The 24227-nt window shown below is 29.7% G+C and overlaps 7 protein-coding genes across 10 annotated transcripts; 4 read left to right on the top strand and 3 right to left on the bottom strand.

The window, feature by feature from the left end:
- The first annotated feature begins 236 nt into the window (after positions 1–236).
- On the top strand, positions 237–2121 carry Dbp80 (putative ATP-dependent RNA helicase Dbp80). The gene is made up of 2 exons (XM_085200202.1): positions 237–391; positions 598–2121. Exon 2 carries the CDS (start codon positions 610–612, stop codon positions 2014–2016), a length of 1407 nt encoding a protein of 468 aa, XP_085056328.1. The 5' UTR covers positions 237–391; positions 598–609; the 3' UTR covers positions 2017–2121.
- Positions 2109–3702, bottom strand: EMC10 (ER membrane protein complex subunit 10). Its single transcript, XM_085200204.1, has 5 exons — positions 3513–3702; positions 3270–3437; positions 2908–3188; positions 2367–2463; positions 2109–2269 (listed from the first exon to the last, which is right to left on the bottom strand). The coding sequence occupies exons 1-5, from the start codon at positions 3558–3560 to the stop codon at positions 2186–2188; spliced, it is 678 nt and encodes a 225-aa protein (XP_085056330.1). The 5' UTR covers positions 3561–3702; the 3' UTR covers positions 2109–2185.
- Positions 3703–6745: 3043 nt separating this feature from the next.
- LOC146530058 (coiled-coil domain-containing protein 22 homolog) lies at positions 6746–11682 on the top strand. The gene is made up of 9 exons (XM_085200201.1): positions 6746–6826; positions 7112–7248; positions 7447–7618; positions 8253–8496; positions 8581–8846; positions 9167–9391; positions 10121–10260; positions 10468–10633; positions 10856–11682. Exons 2-9 carry the CDS (start codon positions 7199–7201, stop codon positions 11072–11074), a joined length of 1482 nt encoding a protein of 493 aa, XP_085056327.1. The 5' UTR covers positions 6746–6826; positions 7112–7198; the 3' UTR covers positions 11075–11682.
- Positions 11683–11779: 97 nt separating this feature from the next.
- Positions 11780–13950, bottom strand: LOC146530057 (uncharacterized). Its single transcript, XM_085200203.1, has 2 exons — positions 12763–13950; positions 11780–12139 (listed from the first exon to the last, which is right to left on the bottom strand). Exons 1-2 carry the CDS (start codon positions 13810–13812, stop codon positions 11867–11869), a joined length of 1323 nt encoding a protein of 440 aa, XP_085056329.1. The 5' UTR covers positions 13813–13950; the 3' UTR covers positions 11780–11866.
- A 579-nt stretch (positions 13951–14529) lies between these two features.
- Positions 14530–16485, top strand: Ssu72 (Ssu72 CTD phosphatase). The gene has a single exon (XM_085200205.1). It carries the CDS (start codon positions 14769–14771, stop codon positions 15345–15347), a length of 579 nt encoding a protein of 192 aa, XP_085056331.1. The 5' UTR covers positions 14530–14768; the 3' UTR covers positions 15348–16485.
- A 1777-nt stretch (positions 16486–18262) lies between these two features.
- mRpL22 (mitochondrial ribosomal protein L22) lies at positions 18263–19594 on the top strand. Its single transcript, XM_085200199.1, has 3 exons — positions 18263–18591; positions 18664–18877; positions 19325–19594. The coding sequence occupies exons 1-3, from the start codon at positions 18415–18417 to the stop codon at positions 19543–19545; spliced, it is 612 nt and encodes a 203-aa protein (XP_085056325.1). The 5' UTR covers positions 18263–18414; the 3' UTR covers positions 19546–19594.
- A 370-nt stretch (positions 19595–19964) lies between these two features.
- On the bottom strand, positions 19965–23363 carry Ugalt (UDP-galactose transporter). Of its 4 annotated transcripts, none has more exons than XM_085200188.1 (6): positions 23199–23363; positions 22904–23099; positions 22370–22480; positions 21876–22090; positions 21530–21799; positions 19965–21224 (listed from the first exon to the last, which is right to left on the bottom strand). In XM_085200188.1, exons 2-6 carry the CDS (start codon positions 23067–23069, stop codon positions 20865–20867), a joined length of 1122 nt encoding a protein of 373 aa, XP_085056314.1. In that variant the 5' UTR covers positions 23070–23099; positions 23199–23363; the 3' UTR covers positions 19965–20864. The 4 variants fall into 4 exon arrangements, with proteins under 4 accessions (XP_085056314.1, XP_085056315.1, XP_085056321.1 ...); XM_085200189.1 differs by having other exon boundaries at positions 22904–23096; XM_085200195.1 differs by having other exon boundaries at positions 22904–23039.
- Positions 23364–24227: the final 864 nt, after the last annotated feature.

Raw genomic sequence — 24227 nt, 5'->3', positions numbered from 1 at the left:
AATTAGGGGAATTTATTGTCTTTTTCCCACCTTTGTAAGAAGAAAAAGCGGTCAAGCGAAGCGGTGACTCTTGGTTCTCTCTATCTATCTTGCTATATGAGCATAAAGAATATTATTGACGCTTATGAAAGTTGAACTTAAAGTCAAGCATAGTCAGAGTTTTAGTGTGTAGTGTATGTTTAAAAAAAACATTTATGCTTGTCTTTGGTGAAAAATAATAAACAGTCTGTGTATCTGGTATTAATGTCAAATTGACAAATGTTGTAGATATAAGTTGTCACGGAGGTTACAACTTTACAACTTGCTCAGAAGCTTAGAACATAAAAAGAAGAGAACAGAACAAGTTACTGACATATTTTTATAATTTAGCTTCTTTTCATCGTATAAATAGGTATATATTCTCTATAGTCTGTGATTGTAGTCGTTGAAAAATATATTCAAGTTATCCATTCCACTAATAAACATCGTTTTTAGGTTTGATACATATACCAATATTATTGTTAGTAGTTCTTACTTGCTTAATAATAATTTTGTAAGGGAATAGTAACCGACAACAAGATTAACATAGAAAATAATTGGTAATAATATTTTTTTCAGATCGCTTCCAAAATGGCAAATCAATGGGGTCAAAAGGCTGACGAATTAGAAATTTCTAATAAAGTTGCTAGTTTAGGTTTAACAAAAAAGCCTGCTTCATGTCAGCAGTTAGATCCATCAGAAGACGGCGCTGACGCCGCGAATCCTGCTGACACTTCTTTGTTGATGAAAATAATTCGACAAGGTTTAGTTGAATCTAAACAAGACATTGAAATTCAAAGGAAAGATCCGAACTCACCCTTATACTCAGTTAAAACTTTTGAAGCTTTACATTTAAAACGAAATCTACTTAAGGGTGTTTATGAAATGGGATTTAATGCTCCCTCTAAAATACAAGAAACTGCCTTACCAACACTGTTGGCAGATCCTCCTCAAAACATGATTGCCCAATCACAATCAGGAACAGGAAAAACTGCTGCATTTGTGTTGGCTATGTTGAGTCGTGTTGATACAACTAAAAACTTTCCACAAGTGTTATGTTTAAGTCCCACATATGAATTAGCTATTCAAACAGGAGAAGTTGCTGCAAAAATGGCCAAGTTTTGTCCAGAAATAAAACTGAAGTATGCTGTAAGAGGAGAAGAAGTTCCTAGAGGAACCAAAATTACAGATCATATATTAATTGGAACCCCTGGTAAGATGTTAGATTGGGGTGAAAAGTATAAACTGTTTGATTTAAAGAAGATAAAAGTATTTGTTTTGGATGAAGCAGATGTGATGATAGATAGACAAGGCCATCAAGATCAATGTATCCGCATCCACAAATGTCTTCCTTCTACATGTCAGATGATGTTCTTTTCTGCTACATATGATAGTGCTGTTATGGAATTTGCAGAAATAATTGTACCTAACCCAATCATAATCAGACTTTTAAGAGAAGAAGAATCACTTGACAACATTAAGCAATATTATGTTAAATGTAAAAACTCTGATGATAAATATAGGGCTATTTGCAATATTTATGGAGTTATAACAATTGGTCAAGCAATAATATTTTGTCATACTAGAAAAACAGCTAGTTGGCTGTCAGAAAAAATGTCAAAAGATGGACATTCTGTTGCAGTGTTATCTGGAGAACTAACAGTTGAGCAGAGAATAGCAGTACTAGATAGATTCCGAGCTGGTCTTGAAAAAGTATTAATTACAACCAATGTCCTGTCTCGTGGAATAGATGTGGAACAAGTTACACTTGTTGTTAACTTTGACATGCCTATTGATTTGGACAGAAAAGCTGATTGTGAAACATATTTACACAGAATTGGCCGCACTGGAAGGTTTGGAAAGGCTGGTATAGCGATAAATTTAATTGATTCTCCACAGGCCATGGACATATGTCTTGAAATAGAAGCACACTTTGGAAAAAAAATTCAACTACTTGATATTGAAGATGCAGAAGAAATTGAAAAAATTGGTGCTTAAATTTTCATTTATCCTCATAAAACTTTTGTAATTCATTGCTTTGTGATTTGTAATGGTCACACATTAGATTAAGTTTCCAAATAAAATACCAGTTTTCCATCATAATTATTTTTATTGATATGAACATAATAAATAACCAAATTTTACTATAAATTAATTTTCCCCTTGTTTACCGAGATGCTTGACCTGTAGGTTCAGGGTTTGTTGCACCAGATATCATAACAAATATTGCAATTGGCACAATATACATCCACTGAAAAAAAGTAATAATATTTTAATTGTAAAGTATTTATATTAAAATTTAAATATACATTTATATATATATATATACAAAATGATTCTCTACATACATATTTAGCTAAGAATGATCGATTATCTTTAATTTCTCCTTTTTCTCTAGCTTCCCTTTCTCTTTCCAATTTCTGTATATATGATGCTGTGTCAGGACTGGAATAAATAAGAATAATATAAATTTCTTCTAACATATTTTTTGCCACATCAACTAAAAATCTATAAATAACAATATTTATAGTTTCTATATATGACAACAAATGGACATTTGAAATATAAATTAATTGTGCTGGTAGACTGCCATGTTAAGCATAAAAATTACCTACACACTGTATCTCGCACACAGCAGGGTAGGCAGAGAGAACCTAGTGTTAAGGCACTCCATTTTCCACTTTCTTCCTAATTCTGGAGGCATTGCATGTTGAGTGGCAGAACTCAATGCCGTGCCTCAACACCAGAGCAAAGTCAATGATAATATAAATTTAAATAAATATTTCATTACTTTGAGTAGGGATCAAACTCAAAAGTTGTATGCCCCTGCATCACAACTGGCCTCAGACATGTTAAGTATAATATTTAATAAAGAAAACATTTACTTACACTGGTGCTTGTTCAACATGATGAATAAAGAATTTTGTGTTTAATGCATATTCATCATTTCTTTCATAATTTAAATCATTATTATTCAATGATAAATTGGCTACTTGAAAGTTTACTGCAATGACTTCACCATTGGGTAACACCCATGCATTAATGACATCAGATAACCCATTATCTAAAAACAATTGTGCTTTGACTGACGAGAAAACTTCGATTTCATTACTATCAGCAGATGTAACTAATGTTCTTATTGTATAGAATCCATCTACATCAGCAATATCCTAGAAAATAGAAATTATGAATTAAAACAAACTGCAAAAAATATAGTACAAACATATTTTCATGTGGTACAATATCAAAACCTTAAGTTCTTTCAAATGTTGTCTGCTAAAATTAATTTGATCAACAATCGCTATTCCTGCTCTTATACTTTTTAACGTGATATTTCCCCGTGGACAATATTTTTCGTTTCTACAATTTATAGAATGCTCCATTTTTATATTTAACCACCCATCATAGTCAAGGCACATCTGAAAATAATGAAGAAATATTAAATGGATGAGAAATTTAATTCATTATAACACAACCAAAAGATTTAACTATACCACATTCTGTAACATTAAGCAAATATTAATAACAAATATTGTTTTCATTGTCTCTGATTATTAATTTATTGAATTCTAAATATTAATATTTAGCTTTGGTTATTATTCGAAATAGACTATTTAAGTCTTAAATTTGAAGAACTCAATTGTAGTTATGTTATGAACGTGCGCAAATGACATTTGTCGTATACTAGACATAGAGTATATTTTTTGGTAAGGATACATCACATACATGTCGAAATTTTGGTTTCGATTGACTTGATAATGAGTGCCTTTGAATTTTTCTATTCGGTTAGCTAATTTAAAACAAAAAGATATAGAACGGAATTGATCTATAATTCAGTGATTTGATTTCATGTATATGGGTCATACTCATATGAGTGTTATGTTACAATAGCAATAATAAATAAAAGAAAATAGAACGGTTTTTCATTCTAAATTTGACTATGCCTACCCCCTTATGATAAGTGGATAGTTTACACATCAAAATTAAAAAATATATATAAAGAAAAAAAATTCAAATTCCATCATTTGTCCCCTTCTGTGGAATTTTCAGCGTAGAATATACTTGAGTTGATTTTTTATTGATAATTTCCAAAATGTGCTTCAGCCTTTTTACTATAATTTCTAATAAACTAGCCGTTACACGTATATGACACTTTTCTGTGATCCAAAAAATCTGCATTTAAAAAATATCTACTAATATTACCATAAATGTAATATCTTTTAGTTTGGTAATATTAGACAGCTATAATTTGCTTACACCCATTACGCAAGACGGATGTGTATTTTTATATTCCAATTAAAAGAATCGTGTATTTTGTTCATTTTGTAAAAGATCAGTGAGTCTTTCCTATTTTTAGTGTATTTTGGTAAGTATGTGCTACTTATATTTGTAATTATATAGGCACAATGGCTTTAAAGGAGTATTTTTGAAATCTCACTTGCCATTGTTGATTTTCGATTGGAAAATCTTTTCTGTAGACATATTTTCTGTTACTCTAGGTGTGCACAGGAAAGATGTATGTCCACATAATTTACTATTAGTAATAAAAATATATGTTGTAATGTCAAAAACATTTTTTTGTTTATTTGTTTATGCTTGCGCTTGTAAAACTAAACTAACAGATTTTTTCCTATTTTATAATGACAAAATCAATATATCGTATATATCTTGAAAAATTTAATATTTCAGATTATACTAAACATATAGCATTTTACAAGTGTCAAGTGGTTTAAGTTATTACCTTAAATAACGAAATCTTAGCTTAGCTAGCTTTTTTACATTGTTCAAGCCACATTGCCCTATTCAAATAGATCTGGGGTGCACTAAAGCAATGAAGAGAAGAAAAAATGAAGACGTGAGACAAGTAGAGCTAAACAAGATACTATTATTAACTAATAATGTGCCATTATATCTATAAAACAAAACATTGATCATCATCACCAGCAGATGATTTACATATTTGCTTCTGAATCATCACCGGCTGTGAGGCAGGAGCTAATAACTGCGACACAGTTAATACTTCTGCAGTTATTACCGATTAAAGTTGCTATTGCTATGTATGAAATATTAATTTAATAAATATTATTATTATGTTTCTCTTTTAAGATGCACGGGTTCAAAAGAACCCGGCCCTTGTGAAGGCTTGCGTGGGGACACAGGTCCAACACGTAGAGGTCCTTAAGAGAATGTACAAATGTTTTACTGTGACGCATCAGCCGGGATCCATCGCTGGGCAACCACAGGTAATTACCCAGAGATAGTCGCCGGTTAATGCGTAGGAACTATGGAATATATGGAAATCTAAACTAGGACTATGGAATAGAATTTGGATGGACTGGCTATTGGATGAGACTACTGGACGTCCGCCTTTACAATAGTCTCAAATTGAATGGTTGGTGGACGGAGACTCGCCTCCTACTAGATGGGCCCCCACAAAGCGGCGTAATGCCTCGGGCGCAACATCAGGGTGGTCGGCTAAGGGTGTAGAGAGAAGCAGCAGCAGAGCTCACTATCACGAGGAGCTCGTTAGCGGGATTCTCCGTTATTACGCATTACGTTTGAGCACTTCCACCCTTTCGAGCATATAGCTCTTGCGCTCCACTCTGCCGGCCAATAAAGGAAAGCCAGAGGCGGGGGATAGATTACAATTCCTCTCCGGAGAACTCAGGTCCGTGTGTCCTCAGGGTCGCGCCACTCCCCAACAGCTCGCCACAAGCTGCCCTGCGGCTTTATTATTATTATAATTCTCTGAAAATTGCTGTTGTAAATATGGATCAAAAGTTCAACCAATCCATTTTGGTGGATTAAAAATATATCTTTATTTACACACTTGGGTCGTCGCTACTAGGCTATTACTAGTCGCTACAACTTAAGACAACGTCTATCTGTTCTATTTCTACAAATTTGAGACATGATCCCTTGCTTAAAGATCTGATTAAGACACAAAGAGTTTTTTGAAAATGACGAAGAAAACTTAATTTTACCAATTTTTTCGGTATAATTGTTGGCTATTCATTATTGAATAGATATTGTTTAGTTTGATTAGGACTCTTTCTTATTGTTTTAAGAGGCTAGTATTTGTTACAGTATCATTATCGTTACGTTAACATTGTTTATAAATTTATTCATTGTTTAAACAAAGATTTTGAGTTTAGTTCCGTTGAGTTATGCAGAAAATAACTGAAACTATTATGAACAAATAAATAATGATAAGAAAACATGGATTAATATACTTGCTACTCAGTAATTGGAAGAAATTATATTTTTCTTCTATTTATTACCTTACATTTTTAAGACTGAAGGAATCTGCTCTATGAATCTGACTAGATTTTTTTAATTTTTCGTGACAATATCGATGTCATATCGTAATCAAGGACGTTATTAACCAATATTATTATTATTAGAAGTAGGAACCCAATCAAATACATGTAGTACGAATACTTTATACTTCTCTGTAGAACTGTGTCCGTTCTGTGGTCATCAAAAAATTTATGCATCGAATATCTTTCTCGAAAACGAATAATGATCTGGTCTCATATTTTTCCTGTATTAGGTTAATCTATAAGAATTAAATGAGAGTGATTTTGAACAAATATTTCACTTTTTTTTTCGTACACATTTAGGTCGCGATTTGTGTATGACCCATATATAATTCTCTAGTATATAACTATATATGTATTATCTATGATTCTACTTAACATTGGCGAAGTAACTTGTGTTGAGTAAATGTGGTCTGTGGTGTCTCCTGAAAGCCATAACAATAACATAATAATATAGGGTATACGTATTATCTACACTGCTTTAAAAAGTAAAATCAATAACAATCAAAAATAAATCAATAACAAACAAAATTCAATAAGCAACTATAAGTTACAGTATATATCCCTTGATCAATAATGGTCCTCCTTGTAGCCTGCGGTAAATTTTATATTTAACCACCCATAATACTTTATACTTAATAGTAACCAAGGAACATATACTAACATAACGTATACCTTATTAGTTATTAGTACTCTATTTATATTTAGTTTCAATAACAAAAACAAAAACTAAATATTATTATTATGATAAATATATGTGAATTTATATACAGATAAACATTATATCTCTACAAAATATTAAGAAATTATTGTAATATTTTAATGTTTTATTGTGATAACTAAAAAAGGTTTCAAGAAAAATGGAAGAAGTAGATTCGATTATAATGCATTTTTTAAAGGATTTAAATATGTAAGTTTAACTAGATTTGTTTTTTTTAACTTATTTATTTAGTAAACAAATTATATCTTCTTGACAAAAATGATTCGTAAAAGAATGTTATTAGAAATCTAACTATTTATAGAAATGCTTAGATTAATCATGAAAATCTAAACAACCATATTTAATTAACGTAACGTAAATGTAAAAAATATTAAAATATAATTTCAGCGAAATAAGTGATAATATTAAAACTATTAGTGATCTGCCGATAGAAGTAATAGTTGAGTCTGCAACGAGATGTATAAATGCCATCAATCCACAAATCAAAGTCCCTAGTAAATTACCCTCAGGAGTGTCTCAAAGAATAGATGTTGCAGCACAAGTAGCATCTTTGTGTAAGGTGAACAAGTAGCTTAACTTTTATTATCATAGAAGAGTAGGTAAAAGGAACCTGTAATGAACTAGGGGAAGCCTATAATGTTAAAATACTCTATTTCCCATTTCCTGTCCAATTTTTAAGATATGTTAAGTGATGGTACTGTTAGAACAGTACTTTTTAGAAAATAAAAAATAATATAGTGGAATTTGAACTGTTATAAAATATTAACAATACTTTATGTGAAGCTTTTGTATAAATAATGACCCCACAAAAAGTATTGTGAATAGTCAACTCCATCTATTCCCTACTTTCTGGTGATTTTTTAATACATTGCATGTTGAGTAACAGAACAAAAAATGAAAATATTAAGTAATTCAGTCTTTCAAGTGGGCCACCATGGCGCAGTGGCCCAAGGGTGAGACAGTAACACAATGGTTGTGGGTTCGATCCCTATCCCTTTCTTGCTCTGGTGTTGAGGCAAAACGCGTGGTAGAGTTCTGCCAGTCAACACACAATCTCCAGAATTCGGCAGAAAGCGTTGTGCGGAATACAGCATGAAGCTGATTTTAAATGGGAGTCGAACTGAAAACCATTGTATTTATAGTTACATACTTGTGCGTCTGGAACATGACATTTAAAATGGCATATTCAACAGGATCTAGGGTATCAAAATGATGTAGGATACCAAACATTTCTATACCATAATGAAACTGAATTAAGACAATTATTTATGTTCCTTATTGAAAAACTTCCAAGTGAGGACAAAAAACTAACAACTAAACTGAAATCTACAAATACAAAACAGCAATTTTATCAAGATATTAGCAATAAAATAGCACAAGATTTAAATGCAATTTGGATTCCTCCATGCTGCACACCTGCAATAAGAAATACTTTTGGTAATTATAATAAAAATCAACTTACATGTATCGACTAATGTATTTAATTAATGTTTAGGTTAATATGTTTTCTTCTTCAAACAGACTATTCAGGACATATAAATATAACTTCTGAAATTAAGGATAAAATTATTAAAATAAATCAAATAAGAAACAGCAATACACATAATATGCAATCTAAATCTATTGAAAAATTGGTGGACCTACAAAACTATGACAATGAAATAAATACAAACACTTATGAATGTGATAAAACATTAAAAGAGTTAAAAGAAACTACTATTTTACTCCGTCAAAAATTAGATAGACTTGAAAGTGAAAAAAATTTAATGGATGTAGAATTTGTACAGGTATTTTACTTTAAATACTAGCTTTAGTCTCTACTTTTGCCTTAGCAGTTGAATGAAAATAAGTAAAATTTGTGTATGATACTTTAATCATGAAACATTCCAAGTATGAGGTAGCTCCAAATATAGATGCAGTTAGCTACATCATTAATATAATGTAATAAAGCCTATAACCATCCCATAAATAGACATTAAGAATTGTTCAATTTGAACCAGTAGCCGTTGAGATTAATTCATTCAACGAAACACAAACTTTACCTTTATAATATTAGTATACATTTTGTAATGATTTAATATTGATTTAATTTGTTCAAATCTTTCAGGCACAAAAAAAATGTGAACAATCTGAAGCCGATTTACATAATTTAGAAAATATTTTAAGTAATGTTGGCATTGATATAACGGAAACAAATGTGACAGAGAATATTTTAGAAAAAGTTCATTCAAATTTAAGCATGTTACATAGAAAAAGTGAAGATATAACTTCCAAAAATTTGTCCATTAAACTTGAAATCGAGAAATTAAGAGCCCTGAATAGTTTTCCACAAGTAAGTAAGGAAGTAAATCAACTTAAAGAAAACAATTTTAAGTTGATTTGGTCTGCGATTGTACTACTTAATACTGAGAAAAAGAGAAACATATGTTCACTTAGTTGTAGACTACTCTTATAACTGGGTAGAGAAAATTTAGTATTAAGATACTTCTGCTACATTGTGATATAAGAAAGATTCCTTTATATTATAAATGAATACTAGTTTATTTATTAGTTGTTATATACAACCTGTAATCTAGTGATTTCTTTTGTAATAACTTTTTAGCTGCTGTTCGTGATTTACTTTCCTTTTTTTGTACATAACCATGTTCACAATATTTTCTCTTTAGTGTTTTTTCTTAATAAACACGTAAAAATAACCAGGCAAAAATAAGCAAATAATCATATAAAAGGTAAAAACTTAGTTGTAGAGTAAATATTTATAATTTTAGAAAATGGATAATTTACCAAAATTTTAATCATAAAATATATATCCAAAGTTTAACATATACCTACTTACTAAAACCTACAAATGAAATACTACTATTAAGGACTCTGTGACTCAATTCTATTCCCACTTCCCAACTAATTTTCACACCGCGGTTTGTCTTGTCATCAGAGCGAGAAACTGAAAGTAAATCTTTCTGCTATTGGGAAATTTAACCCACAACAATCGCCTTTATAGTGAAAAGTTGTGCCCCTGCGACACAACAGCATCTATAATATTAATTGTTCTTGTTTTTAGAGTGAAAGAAATAGGTGCAAGAGCACTTTAATAAATTTAAAAGAAACAGCTAAATCTATTAAAGAAGAGTGTGAGAGAAAAGAAGAATTAAGGAATATTCTCAAAGCTAAATATGAAAAATTAAGAGGCGGGAACAAAAGGTAGTCTATTAATATATATTAATTGCTGCTTTGGATTGTCACTAAAACAAGATAGATATAGAATATAATTTATCAAGTGAGAATTAAACCAACATCAGTAGCATTTATAGTCAGATTCTGTGCCACTGCGCTCTACGGCCTCAATTAACATAATAAACCTCTTGCATATACCTACCTATGTTGAATAAAAATATAATATTGTTTCAGACATATCTATACAAAACGGATATTGGAAATAATAGGTAATGTAGAAAAGCAAAATGCAGAAATAAAAAAAATATTACAAGATACTAGACAGCTGCAAAAAGAAATTAACACATTAGAAGGTCAGCTCGATAGATGCTTTTCTATTGCTGATGAAACCTTGTTTAAAGTAAGTCGTTTTTCTGTAGTTACGAAATGGAAGTTATAAAATATAAGTATTACATTAAATTTTGGAAACCTTGCATGTTGGGAGGCCGTAACTCAACGACATTGTTTTATTATCAAAGCAAGGAAATGCAAAAAAAATCATCCCTCCCAGAAGTTAAACCCAAACTGTCACATTTACTGTCATTTGAAATAAAATTATTTTATAAAATTATTACTTTTTTAGGATGCCAAGAGAGATGATCAAGCAAAGAAAGCATACAAATTACTAGCTTTGCTACATTCAGAGTGCAATACTATAGTGTCACTTGTTAATGAGACAGGTATATTATCAAGAGACATTATCGACTTAGAAGAAAGTATTAAAGCGGAAAAATCTAAAAGAACTGAAGATGTACTAAAGAAAATACAAGTTGATCTAACAAAATTGCAAAAGGACAATTAAATCTAATTACATTCTAATATTAAAACATGATGTTAAAAAACGTAATAAAAAAGTGATAAACACTCCTTGCCTCAACATCTAGCTAATGCCTCATACATTTTTTAATGCAAAATAATTATATAAAAATATTTTTTATCTGTATATATATGTAACATAATATATCTATTAAATTTAAATTGATTACCTATGCTACCTTTAGACTTTGTATTTTTCTCATTTGTACTAACCAGTTTCAATTGACTAAATTCTTTTCTTCAGAAGTTGTAGGTTGGATATTGATATTTACAGGCTCAGTTTTACTATAACTGTCCAAATTTTTTTTTTAAAGTTAGATTTTGCTATTATACCTCTCACATTTACTGCATACAAATTAATCCAAACCTATAGTTCAAAGTACTTATCAACTTTAAAATAGATTTTTAGAAATATTTTTTTCTAATGGAACTGCAACCAGTATTATACACTAAACTATTAGGAACAGCGCCATAAATCGATATCAGTGGTGTATTGTTCCTAGCCGTTGTGGAGACCTATATCCAGCAGTGAAAAACAAGACTTTAATGATGATGAAAATATAAATTAATAATATGATTAAAATGCAAAGCAAACCTTTATGTCTTTGATTTATTCATTTTTAACCTTTATTTTTACATAATAACATTTTTTTTTTAAATTTAAATTAATAAATTAAGTGAAACTACATAATTGTTTTCTTATGATATATATTACATACACTAAAAGTAAATAAATTACATATTATATTACGATAAACTTAACTACTGCAGTATTCTATCATTTACGCTTAGGTAATATTTCAGGTGGTATATAATTTTCATCACTCTTTTGTTGCGCTACCTCCTTAGTAATAGATGTATCGATAAGTTGTTCTTTTTCCTCTATTTGCAAATCAATGGTCTCTTCATTGTCAAAGAACCACAACTTTTGTTCCTCAGTTTGTAGCTGCTTTTGTTTCTCTTCAATACTTAATATACGCTTGGCTCTATCCAGACGTTCAGATTGCTCTTTTAATTTTTGTTCTCTAACTATCTCAAAGTTCTTAAACAACTGAAAATATAAATTTTATTATTATTATAGTTGTTTGTGAAATTTTTCTTAGTTTTACACTTGTATCCCACATATATGCAAATGGAACCTAGAGACATTAAAACGACAATAATGGGATGGCACAGCGAAAGAACTAGAGAAACTCTTCTCATTTTTATGCACCATGCACCAATCCAACCCAATTTTGGAGATGGTGCATGATGAGTAACCAAACTTAATAATATGTTTTGGCCAAACTTTCTCCTGTTACTGTACTGTAATGTAAGATTCTGTGCCACCTTTACCTAATTTTATTTTAACTTCTATAATTATCTATCCCACATACAGTGAAAAGCTAAAAAAAGTAAAGTACCAAGTAGGCAAAGAGCACCTACTATTAAGACACTCCATTTCTCTTTTTTCTGCCAAAGGATTATTTATTAGGTGGCAAAACCTACTCATTTTGCTTTATTATAAGAGCAGGTAAATGAAAATACTTAATAATTCATTCCCCCTGAGTGAGAATCAAACCCACAACCATCATATTTATAGTCACATGCTAGTGACACTGCGCCTCCTCCTTTATTAATTGTTATTTATACTAAAATATTGTTACTTCATGAAATACTTATTAAAAAACTTACTTGTTTTTGAAGAGATATATCCTTATTTTGTGTTTTATTTATAGCATTTTCTATAGAATTCTTAACAGAGTCTTCTAAATTTATTTCAGATAAAGGTGCTTTCTTCAATTTATCTATACATTGATCTAACACATTTTTTGCCTCTTCATTTGAATTTTTAGATTCTCGTATTATAAGTTCCAATACCTCAGGGTACAATTTGAATGATTTTATATTTAATAATTCTTCACATAGCAAAAGTAGCTTATTATGTTTTTGATAAAAGAACCAACCAATTATTTGCAAATTGTTACTAACATTGTCATTGGAATTTTTTGATATCCATGCAAGTGTTTTTCCTGATAATATTCTTAAATCTGTTATATCAAAATGATCATCAAAATAGGGGTTCCTTAAAAATTTAACCCTAATTTTTATTTCTTCCACTTTATCCTTTTTAGTGGTTTCAGGAGTTGGATGCTCTTCTTTTTCTTTATATTCAGATAAATATTTATAACATGCATATTGTGACATTGTGTTAGTGATCTCATTAGAGAAGTCTTCTTGCCACATATAAACAGAAGCAACATTTGCCGCTAGTTCAAAGTTTTGAGCGACAAGAAGTTTATCTAACAATATATTAGCAGAATAGTAATCTAAGAAAATACCAAAATTAATTGGATCTTTTAAAATTTGTACTAAGTCTTGTATGTTACCATGTTCAATGAAATTTCTTATAGTAGCATAATGAGTAGATTCTAATGTATTTCCCGTGTCGGCAGAAAGTCTTAATTTATGTAATAAATCTTTAAGTTCTTCAAGATATCCCGCTTCATTTACTGCATTAGCAAACATGTCGACATCGATAGCGCTTATCACCCCCTTTGACGAATAGTTTTGGTCAAGAACATTATAAAAGTCATTAAGATTTACTCTTTTTAAAATAGATGAAGATATTTGCGTATTCCAATCTTCGGTGCATTTATACTCGTTCGTTAAAAATGTTTGTCTTTGTATATATAAATATGAACATTTTTTTTGAATGAGATATCTTCTGAAGCTACGCAACATGCTTTTATCAGAAAAAATAAAAACTATGGAAATAATATGAAAAAGATATCTAAGGTTATGTATTTTCGAAACTGTCAACCTAGGAACATATACACAGAACAGAACACATTTACTGTGATGAACACATACTAGCTGTCAACTGTGATCGATGACAGGATGACTTACCGTATTTTTTAAAATATTCCCTCAGAGTGTAACGAAATGCCGTTTATAATTTTAATACCAATAAAAATCGATACCGTACTGTACCATACATATTATTTTAAGCCTTATATATTATAATAATGTAAAATTCTTACACAATATTACTAAAGTTAATATTTAAGAAGCGTACTAAAAATCCCAAGTTACTATTGGACAATACTTAATTTCCAATAACATATTATATTTTTATAGATTATTTTCTTATGCAATTTGCCTAATTCAGATAAAAACATGAATTTTCCACGGCATTTTTTATTTTTAAATATTCGGTAATAGTAAATAACGTAATGATTACTAAAGTAGGTAATGATATTTCCCCGATGGATGCTTGCGTGTGCTTGTGCTTGCAATTTTTCTAGGGTTAGAGTCTTAGAGTACTATACGTCGTCTCATTTCCTCATAATACCTTAATCCACATCCTCAACTTTTTAATTATATTCCGTACCGTATATTTCGGTACCGTACCGCATGGTATGTTGTTGGTGACTGGTGTTGGCAACTCCGAAATTCTAATATTTTATCTATCTTATCTATATATATTTACTAGTTTCACGAGTTGAATTTTCAATTTAATATTTATTACTTTTCTATTATAGATAAATTTTGACTATATGTATTAAAACAATTGAAAGGATCAATCAATATTGAATTATTTATAAAATATATTTTATAGATTGTGTTAATTCCAACATAATGATTAAATAACTGGCGACGTCACCAATTCAAAAGTAAAATAAATATTCCAAATCACAATGGACGATTTATATATAGCTGTAGTTTGCTCGTCAAATATGAATAGAAGCATGGAAGCCCATGCTTTCCTTGCAAAAAAAGGATTTAAAGTTAAATCATATGGAACAGGTGAAAAGGTTAAGTTGCCAGGAGCATCAGCTGATCGTCCAAATTGTTATGAATTTGGAGTTCCTTACGATGATATTTATAATGATTTATTAGAGAAAGATAAAGCTTATTACACTCAAAATGGACTACTCCACATGCTAGATAGAAATCGAAGAATAAAACCATCACCTGAAAAATTTCAAGTAACCACTGAGCGCTTTGATGTTATTATAACTTGTGAAGAAAGGGTCTATGATCAAGTAATTGAATGGTTTGGTTCTAGAAGATCAATATATAATCAACCCGTACATGTTATCAATATCGATATTCAAGATAACCATGAAGAAGCCACTATTGGAGCATTCTTAATAAGTGACATGGTCACGAAAATGGCACAAAGTGAAGACTTAGACAATGATATTGATGAATTGTTACATGACTTTGAATCCAAGTGTCATAGATCAATTTTAAACAGCATTATGTTTTATTAATTTAACACATAAGTTTAAATTTAGTTCTCTATTGTGCAGATATTTACATTTTTGTTTACATTTCCCTAATTTTTAAAACTTGATGTTGACTGTATGTGTATGAAATTTATTATTTTATATAATATGTATTATTTTCTTTCAAGACATCTTTTGCGCTTTGCAGAGAAAATAGAAATTATGTATTAATACATAATACTCTTTTCTACTATTAATATTATTTTTTCTAAGAGTTGCTTGACAAAAATATTGATGTATTTAATATTGAAAGAAAATGATTAGTTTGACGGACTGATAATTTATGTATTGCTAAAGTTTAAATGAAAACTTATATTTCCACCTAGTGGCCCGCCAGCGACTTCTCCCACTTTAACTACATGATTATTCATTTAAAGAAAAAAAATTGACTGACAATGTTGATGTAAATGACTAAATTAATTTACTCATTCAGAAACAGCCTTAAATGTATTGTTATTGATTTGGATAAGGATTTACAATATTCTTTGTAAACTAATGGTAATGATTACATATTACAAAAAATACCAAAATTGAATTGATTAATCCAATACAGATTTTTTATAAGTATACATACCAATTGCTTTATATTTGCAGGCAAACTCATGCCTTGACTTCATTTGAATGCTGATAACTTTTTTTTAATGAACCGATTTAGATGAAACAAACTTGTTAAAGTAAGGTTCAGTACAAAAAGTTTGAAGTAAGGTTCAGTACTTTCGAAGATTAGCATGATCATACATACAGACAAACAAACAAGGAATTAAATAAAAAAATTTTGCTTTTATTCTTTTTAAGTGTCCCTCTATTCATTTCAGTCAAAAATATTAAATGTACAGACAAAATATTTTTACTGTACATTAACATGATAATACACATCTATATTACATATATAGATAATGTGTATTATCATGGCACATAACTAGACAACTAACACTATTACATGTGATGGATGTGGTTTGAAATCCGTATAAATGGAACCATAAATCCATTCCAATGTCATGAGGGTAAGAATTATGAATTTGTAACAAAAATATGCTTAATTTGCTGTTTAATGTTTATGGACTTGACATTTATGATGTGATGTGATACATTAAAAAATACATTTTATATGTTTGCTAATGTTTTTTGTCTTATATCTTTATTTATTTGCCCCAAGTCATTCTTCTTCATTCTTAATTTTTTTTTTAATTTCATGCACAGCAGGGTAACTTTCAGACACTCCATTGCATATATTCCGCCGAATTCTGCAGGAACTGCGTATTGAGTGGCGGTACTGAACACCGAACTTCCACCAGAACAAAAATATATTCATATTATCTATATTTTTTTTGTAAAATTTGTAGGGTGGTCATGGAACAGCCACCACGTCGCGTTTATCATCACATTGTGCCCCTGCTCCACCACTGAACTCGGATAAATTACGGACTCTTCACTTGAATTATAATATTTGTCTTAAAATCTGATCCCTACTGCAAGTACCGATACATCTTTTATACTACACTGCATATTGCAGATGACCTCGGGTAAAAAAAAACTTAAAATGAACTAAACTTCTAAAGAAATTAAAGCACTACTTTAATTGAAGGATATATAATTAAGACGTATTAAAATATTTAACAAGGTTGATATTTTGTTTTATTCAAATTATATTAAAGAATTAGAATTTCTGTTTCTTATAATATATATCTTATTGATTATTCCGCGCTATCTCTTACACGCTTGGCGTTTTTCTTTTATATTATAATTACTAAGAAAAAAAAATACACCGAACAAAAGCTAAAAAAATATACATAACTTGGCACCAACTCCTCTATAGTATGTATGTATATAAGTATTAAAAATTTTATGAATACTACATACATAAGTACTAGTCCAAAAAACTAAAAAAAATAATTTAAAAAAGACTCAAGATTAATCTATTATCTATATACACAACTTTTTAATAAGTTTACGTGAAAAGAAAAAGGTTACAGAAATATCAATTATCAAGTATTTAAGAATCCTAGGCCCGTATTTATAAACCACAAGTCTGAGACCTAAGTATCTTGAAATGCAGTTTTCATTCATAAGTTATACATCTATGAATAAATGAAAAATAAATCAGCTTCATACTGTCTCCTGCACACAGCATGGTAGGCAGAGGCAACCTCGTGTAACACTCCGTTCCCCACTTTCTGCCGAATTCTAGAGACATTGCGTGTTGAGTGGCAGAACTCATCGCCGCGCTTTGCCTTGAGAATAGAACGAAGAAATGGAAATATAAATTTGGATAAATATTACATCTCCTCGAGTGGGGATCCAACTCACGACCAGTCGGATTTACAGTCACACTTTGTGCCCCTGCGCCACGACTGACCTCATAAATTAGACCTCATGAATTTAGAGGTACTTAACCCTACCCTTGCCAACTAGCTTTTATATTTCTGTATGTTTCATTTTGTGCAATAAAGAATATAAAAACGATATCTTAAGATCGATATTAGATTTAGGTGCAATTCATACATACGGGCCCTAGAGATGAAATATCATGCTATTGAGCAAAGCAAAACTACTGAGCACACGTTGTCCTGATCTTGTATTTTCGTCTTATATGCTATAATTAATATTTATCGAGGACGAAATAAAACAAAAAAATCTCAAAATATTTTTACAATTTTGCTAAACATATAAGAGATTCTCATAGTATAATTATATGTAGTATGTACCAAGATACTAAAAAGTAGAATGAAAGCCGTTTCTGACGCCCTACTCAAAAGTACATGCGAAGACAAGGCTGAACTACACAATACTTTAGCCTTTCCATAAAGAAAGATGCTAAGACAGTCAAGACAAAATATGTAAGTATTGCCAATTGAGTCAATTGTCAACACTTATATATTTGACATATATTGTCAATTGAATTGAATTGACAATGACAATTTGATTCGAAAAGTAGATCACAATAGTATTTTTACTTAATATACTTTTCAAACGAGTGATATTTTATGCAATAAAATTTTGTATTCATCAGTAACCACTTATTATATTTATGCATCTAACTCGCTAATTAGATATGAATACAATCAGGAAACTGTTTCAATGCAAGTTGCAAAACACTCTCATAACCAATAACTTGCACACGACCGGACCACAATTAGCATGGGCGAAATCAACATTACCAAAAACATTTATTAGTAACAACAAAAAAATATATCCTCCTCAAGAAATTGGTGAAGAGCCGAGACCAGCCGTAAGAATAATAAATTAATACAGTATGTAAAACCTTATTAACTACCACTAATTCAAAAACTTCATGTTTTAGTTTGTATGTCATCAGAAAACAAATGTTAAGTATAGTCCTGACAAATTATGGTACATTGCTTGTCTTGTCAGAGGCATGACAGTAGATGAAGCAGTTAAACAACTCAGTTTTGTCAACAAAAAAGGTGCAACATTTGTTAAAGAAACTATACTTGAAGCTCAACAATTAGCTGTTACTCGACATAATGTAGAATTTAAAACTAACCTTTGGATAGGTAAGCAATCCTAATAATTATTATAATTAAATTTTAAACATCTTTGTCTGTAAAACTTAAAGAAAAAAAGCTTGATTAATTTTTTTTTACTTGAAGTTCCAAGAAGAATAGTTTTGATCCTTAACACAGCAAATTACTTTCCAATTGTTGGTGTCAGTCACTGGTTCCTAAAGGGTCTTTCATGGAAGAGTTAATAAAACTTCAGTATTGTTATTTCAGTAATGAAAGAAAATGTAAACAAGCTTATTTATTCTTTAACACCCCTAGTTTATTTGGTGTGTGATTAGCGCTAGTTCATTAATATTTTTTTTTTTTCGGTTATAAAATATAAAAATATATAAAATTTCTATTCAGTTTTAGCTCTCTTGATGTTTTTTATGTGACAAAGCTTTTATATTTGTTATTTTAGTAATCAAATATTAAAAATATTACTATCAAAAATTACAGCTGAATCATTTTCGGGCAAAGGTATGGTAATAAAAGGCATACGAAGACATGCTAGAGCTAGATTGGGAAAAGTAAGATATCAATACAGCCATTATTTTGTACGTTTAGAAGAAGGAAAACCACCAAAAGATTATTATAAAATAAACCCATTAACACCACAAGAACAGTTGGTTAAATGGATGGAACAAATGAGAAAACGAAAAATTATTAATTCATATTAAATTTGATACAAAAAATTGTAAAATTAGATACAAATAGATGTTACTCATATGAAGGTCTTATTATTCTTCCCCTTTTCATAAGATTATAATTGTTGAATCTATGAAACTATTTTTGCTTTTGTATTTTTATTAATAGCTATTGAAATTTTTAGTAAGATTTGGACCTACAATCAATACAATGTCATAAAATGCAGTGTACAAAGGGTCAATCAATCATGGCAACTCTGCTCTGAAGATAGTTGCAGATGGCTGTGCAGATTTAGATTTATATTATATTAGAATATTTTTTGACTATATTCTTCCCATGTGAATAATTTGCAAAAGTTCACAGTCTTGAGTTAAAAACTAATAGCTAATTATATATATTTTTTAAATTTACTTAACATATTTGGATGCAGTTTCAAAATAAAAATAATAGCTAAAATTATAAAATTTAATAATTATAAAATATAATTCATAATTTATTTGCTATATAATTCAAAAGTCTCATGAGGTATAAAATTATTTTAAGATCATTTTATAAATATACATGTAGAGTATTATTTAACTTAATCTAATATAAGTACATAATGGCAAGTGGCTAATTATAAATATTTTCATTTTTTAAATTTAAAATAACTGCCACTTATAAATACTGCAATTTTTTTGTGTTACATTCAATTGGTTAATAATCAAATAATAAACAGGAAGACCTTAATTTAACTCTTGATGGCATACATAACCTGCAAGCTGTGACAAGTAATCATTATAATAAGTAATAAAATGTTGACTAAAGATGTTGATAGCTTCATGCTGTATTCTACAATTAGCCAAGGGAACCTAGTGTTAAGGCTGTAAATTTCCTATACACTGGCTATTTTTCGAGACAAGAGAGTAATTTTTTTGTTACTACAGTAAGAAAATGAAAAAATATCATTCCCCTGAGTGAGTATGGCATCTACACCCATCTCTGATACTTTGTGACGCTGCAACATTTAATTGTAAAATCAAAAAGATTTGCTTAGACAGAATTACTCATAATAATTGATACTTCTAATCTGACGCTGTTCAAAAACGGCTGTATAAATAAAGGTTTTTAAATGTCACTGTTTAGTTTTCATTACATAAATAGTAGCAATGCCAGAATCTTTTAAATAAATTATTTCTAAGTAGTGGACCTTCTTGATTCTTAAAACACATAATAAAAATTGACATAATATAAATTAAACATAGACTACACAAAAAATAATAGTATTTGTGATGGCTACATATGTAATTAAAATATTTATACACTAATATAGTCTTATCTGTATAATAATATATTTGTTAATGTAGATGAATCAAACAGACATCCTTGTTTCAGTTCTCTTTTTTGGAACATAACCATATAAAAATATAGATCCTATAACAAATAAGGCACCTACAGCAAATTGTACGGTCAAAACAAAGTCAAATATATAAATGGAAGCTATACAAGATATAACAATGGCCACAGATGTTGCAAATCCCTTTAAAATATTATCAGCATATTTAACAACAACTGCAACTATTAGTCCCCCAGCTGCCTGTAACACCACTAAATACCAAACAAACCCATCAAATCCCTTTAATAAGTCGGTCAAAGTGCCACTATTTATAACATGCGTTATTAAACCAAAGGGTAGAGATGATAAGCTCAGCTGAACATTTCTCATCCAGACCTGCAAGATGAAACATTTATAATATATACAATAAAATAATAATGAATGAATATGAAGAAAAGTCATGGTGCAAGAGCACAGCATCTGACTGTACACACCATGGTTGTGTTTATTTCACTTGGGAGAGTGAATTATTTTCTTTTCTTGCTATCTTAACATAATGAGACAGAGTGGCATTCAATTCTCGCACTCAACATGTCATGTCTCTAAAAATGAGGAATAGAGTGTCTTTATATTAGGTTTCTTTTGTCTACCTTGCTGGATACAGTGTGAAGCTAAAATAAATAAAAAATTATAACACTTACAGATATATCTGATTCTTTCAGTACTTTTTCAAAGTAAATACCAGCAAAACCAGATATAAAACATGCGGCCAAGGCAGCGCCAAAACCAAGAATCTTTGATTGCTTAGCTAAGTTTGGTGATGATTTTCCTTTATCCGTCGAAGAAAGTTGTACAAGTGCAATTCCAGCCACTAACAATCCCAAAGCTCCCCATTGCCATTTTTTTAATTTTCTTTTTAAAACTAATACAGCAAAAAATGCTGTTGTTAATAACTTTAACTGATATGTGACCTAGAGATGAAATTTCATATTTTTAAAAATTATATTGCTATGATACATTACAATTTCTATATGTAGATATATATACCTGATAAGTGGCAGCATCTAAATTTGATGCTGATACATAAAGTAAATTGTTTTGTATAACATATAAAAATGATGGAACACAAACACGCAGAGTATCCTTAATATTTAAAATAACTGTAGAATACATTGTTATAGCCCCTTTTTGTATACTGCCAGATTCCTGCATTACTAAAACTATGCAAATTGCCAGCTTCAAGACCTCTGCCATAAGAACCGCTGAAATTTTTAAGTTATTTATATTTTTCTTCAAATTAAAATGATTAGGGTAGATACGGCAGTCCGATTGTAAACACACATCGTCCGATTGTAAACACACAGGGTCTGATTATCACTCTGAGAAATGATTTTTTTTATTATCTTGCTGTGGTAACACAAGCATGAGGGATGCTAAGTAACATCCCTGATGAGGGATGCTAAGCACCCCATAAGCAATTTTTCATAAAATGTGTAGAAGTGAAGCATAAAGTAAAATAAGCTGTCCCTTAAAAGGTTTACCTGCAGTTGAAGAGAACATTTCAACTTCTCTAGTCCTTGCATATCTCATACTTAAACCAAGCGCAGCATTTTGGATTGTTAATATAGCCAAACTAACATATTTTATATAACCTGGAAAGTGAATTAAAAAGCTGTTTGGTAAAAAGAAAATAGCTAACTCATTTAGAAGATTCACTTTTATCTTACAACATAGAAAATACATTAAAATCCCTTTTATAATTATTAACACAAACATATAAAAATATGTTATAATATTTATTATTCTAGGAAAATAATCTTTTGATAAGAATCTAAGATAAAATATTAATCAAAGTATTTTAGCTTGTAAGTGAAACTACCTATCTTAATAACTATCTAATTAGCAAAATCTTTTATAAGTAACAAATTTGTCTCTTATCAGTTTGCTCAAGTTAATTGTATATACAAAATTTTAAAAGAAAAAGAAATTAATTTTCATAATTTATCTGCTATAGATTTTACATCATATTTTTGTATAACAAAATTTATTATTAGTGAGAACCAAAAAAAACAAACCAAAGTTATGTCTTCTATTAGGAGAATAATTTTCGGTCTTTTTATCGTCTACATCCATGTTTTCGAGATTAAGGGGATTTTCAGCAGTCACTGTTTCGACTTCGTTATGAATTTCTTCAGTTGATTTTGCTTTCTCCTGTAGATTGTTATCATCTGTTGACGTCATATTAACTACTTACTTCAAAAAAATCTCCTTCTAGCCATGAAGATATAAAACAATTATAACAAAAGTTCGCTGAACTTAACACAAAGTATTTAACATAATTATTAATTAATAATTGTCTTTAAAGTTTACCTGGCAATTATTTATTTATTATATAAATAAAAAAGTTGTTATCTGATATTCATTACGAAGGTATTTACACAATTATAGTAACGCAAATAAGAAGCAAACAGATTCAGTTTCGGTTTTGTTAGAAAACTGTTGACGTAGCTCTTAGAGCTATTAAGACATTGAAATATTGAAAATTTAAAGTTGTCATAAAATGTCACTTGTCAACTGTCATTTATGCTGGTTTTCTACTTTTTATGTTTCGGAACGCCATAAACAAAGAACAACAACAATTACTTTTTATGAAAAACTTAAAAAACTTTTAAGTCGTACAGCCTTCTAGAAGGAAAATAATAAGCAATAATCAAAGGCTGATTGATTTATCAAATAAATATCAATTATATTTGAATATTATTTTTCATAATATTACATCACTAATATACTTCATAATAAACCGGTTGAGCTTGAGTTGAGCCATATACAAATTCTTGTGAATCGCCATTGCTCAAATTCATGGAAGTAGAGGTAGTTCTCCTAAAATTGTTATTTACATAACAAATTGTTATTTAAATACTCGTCATGTTTTGTTTAGAACCAGCATGTAAGGCTGAAATTTTACTGTGTGAAGTAAACTTGGGCATTATAACGATTGAAACTACCCTGTTTATTTAAAAAAATGGATTTTGCTAAAAATGTGTTGATTGATCTTGTACTGACAATGAAAAATTGTTGAGAATAATGATAAGCATCTGAACTAAACTGATGCTGTATTACCAGCATCAAACCAGTGAAATGTAATATTCCTTTGCAGTGTGTAGATTTATAAAAACTAAATACTAACTATGCCTAGGTTCTCTCTCCCTACCCTGTGTGCGGGATATAGCGTTAAGCTATAAAAGAAAATTGCTAAGAATATACGAAAACAACAAGTAAAATTATTCAATTTTTTAAATTATATTTTTAATATATTTTTGTGAACACTTAATCATTAAACATGTTTAAACTGGGTGTTTATTATTGACTTAAGTATTTAATATAATATTCATCTTCTTA

This window comes from Heliconius melpomene, chromosome 17 (assembly GCF_056956725.1).
Source record: "Heliconius melpomene rosina isolate 202511_hmr_F chromosome 17, ASM5695672v1, whole genome shotgun sequence".
NCBI classification, from domain to species: domain Eukaryota; kingdom Metazoa; phylum Arthropoda; class Insecta; order Lepidoptera; family Nymphalidae; genus Heliconius; species Heliconius melpomene.
The sequence above is the reverse complement of the archived record's forward strand: the minus strand, read 5'-3'. Positions and strand labels throughout refer to the sequence as shown.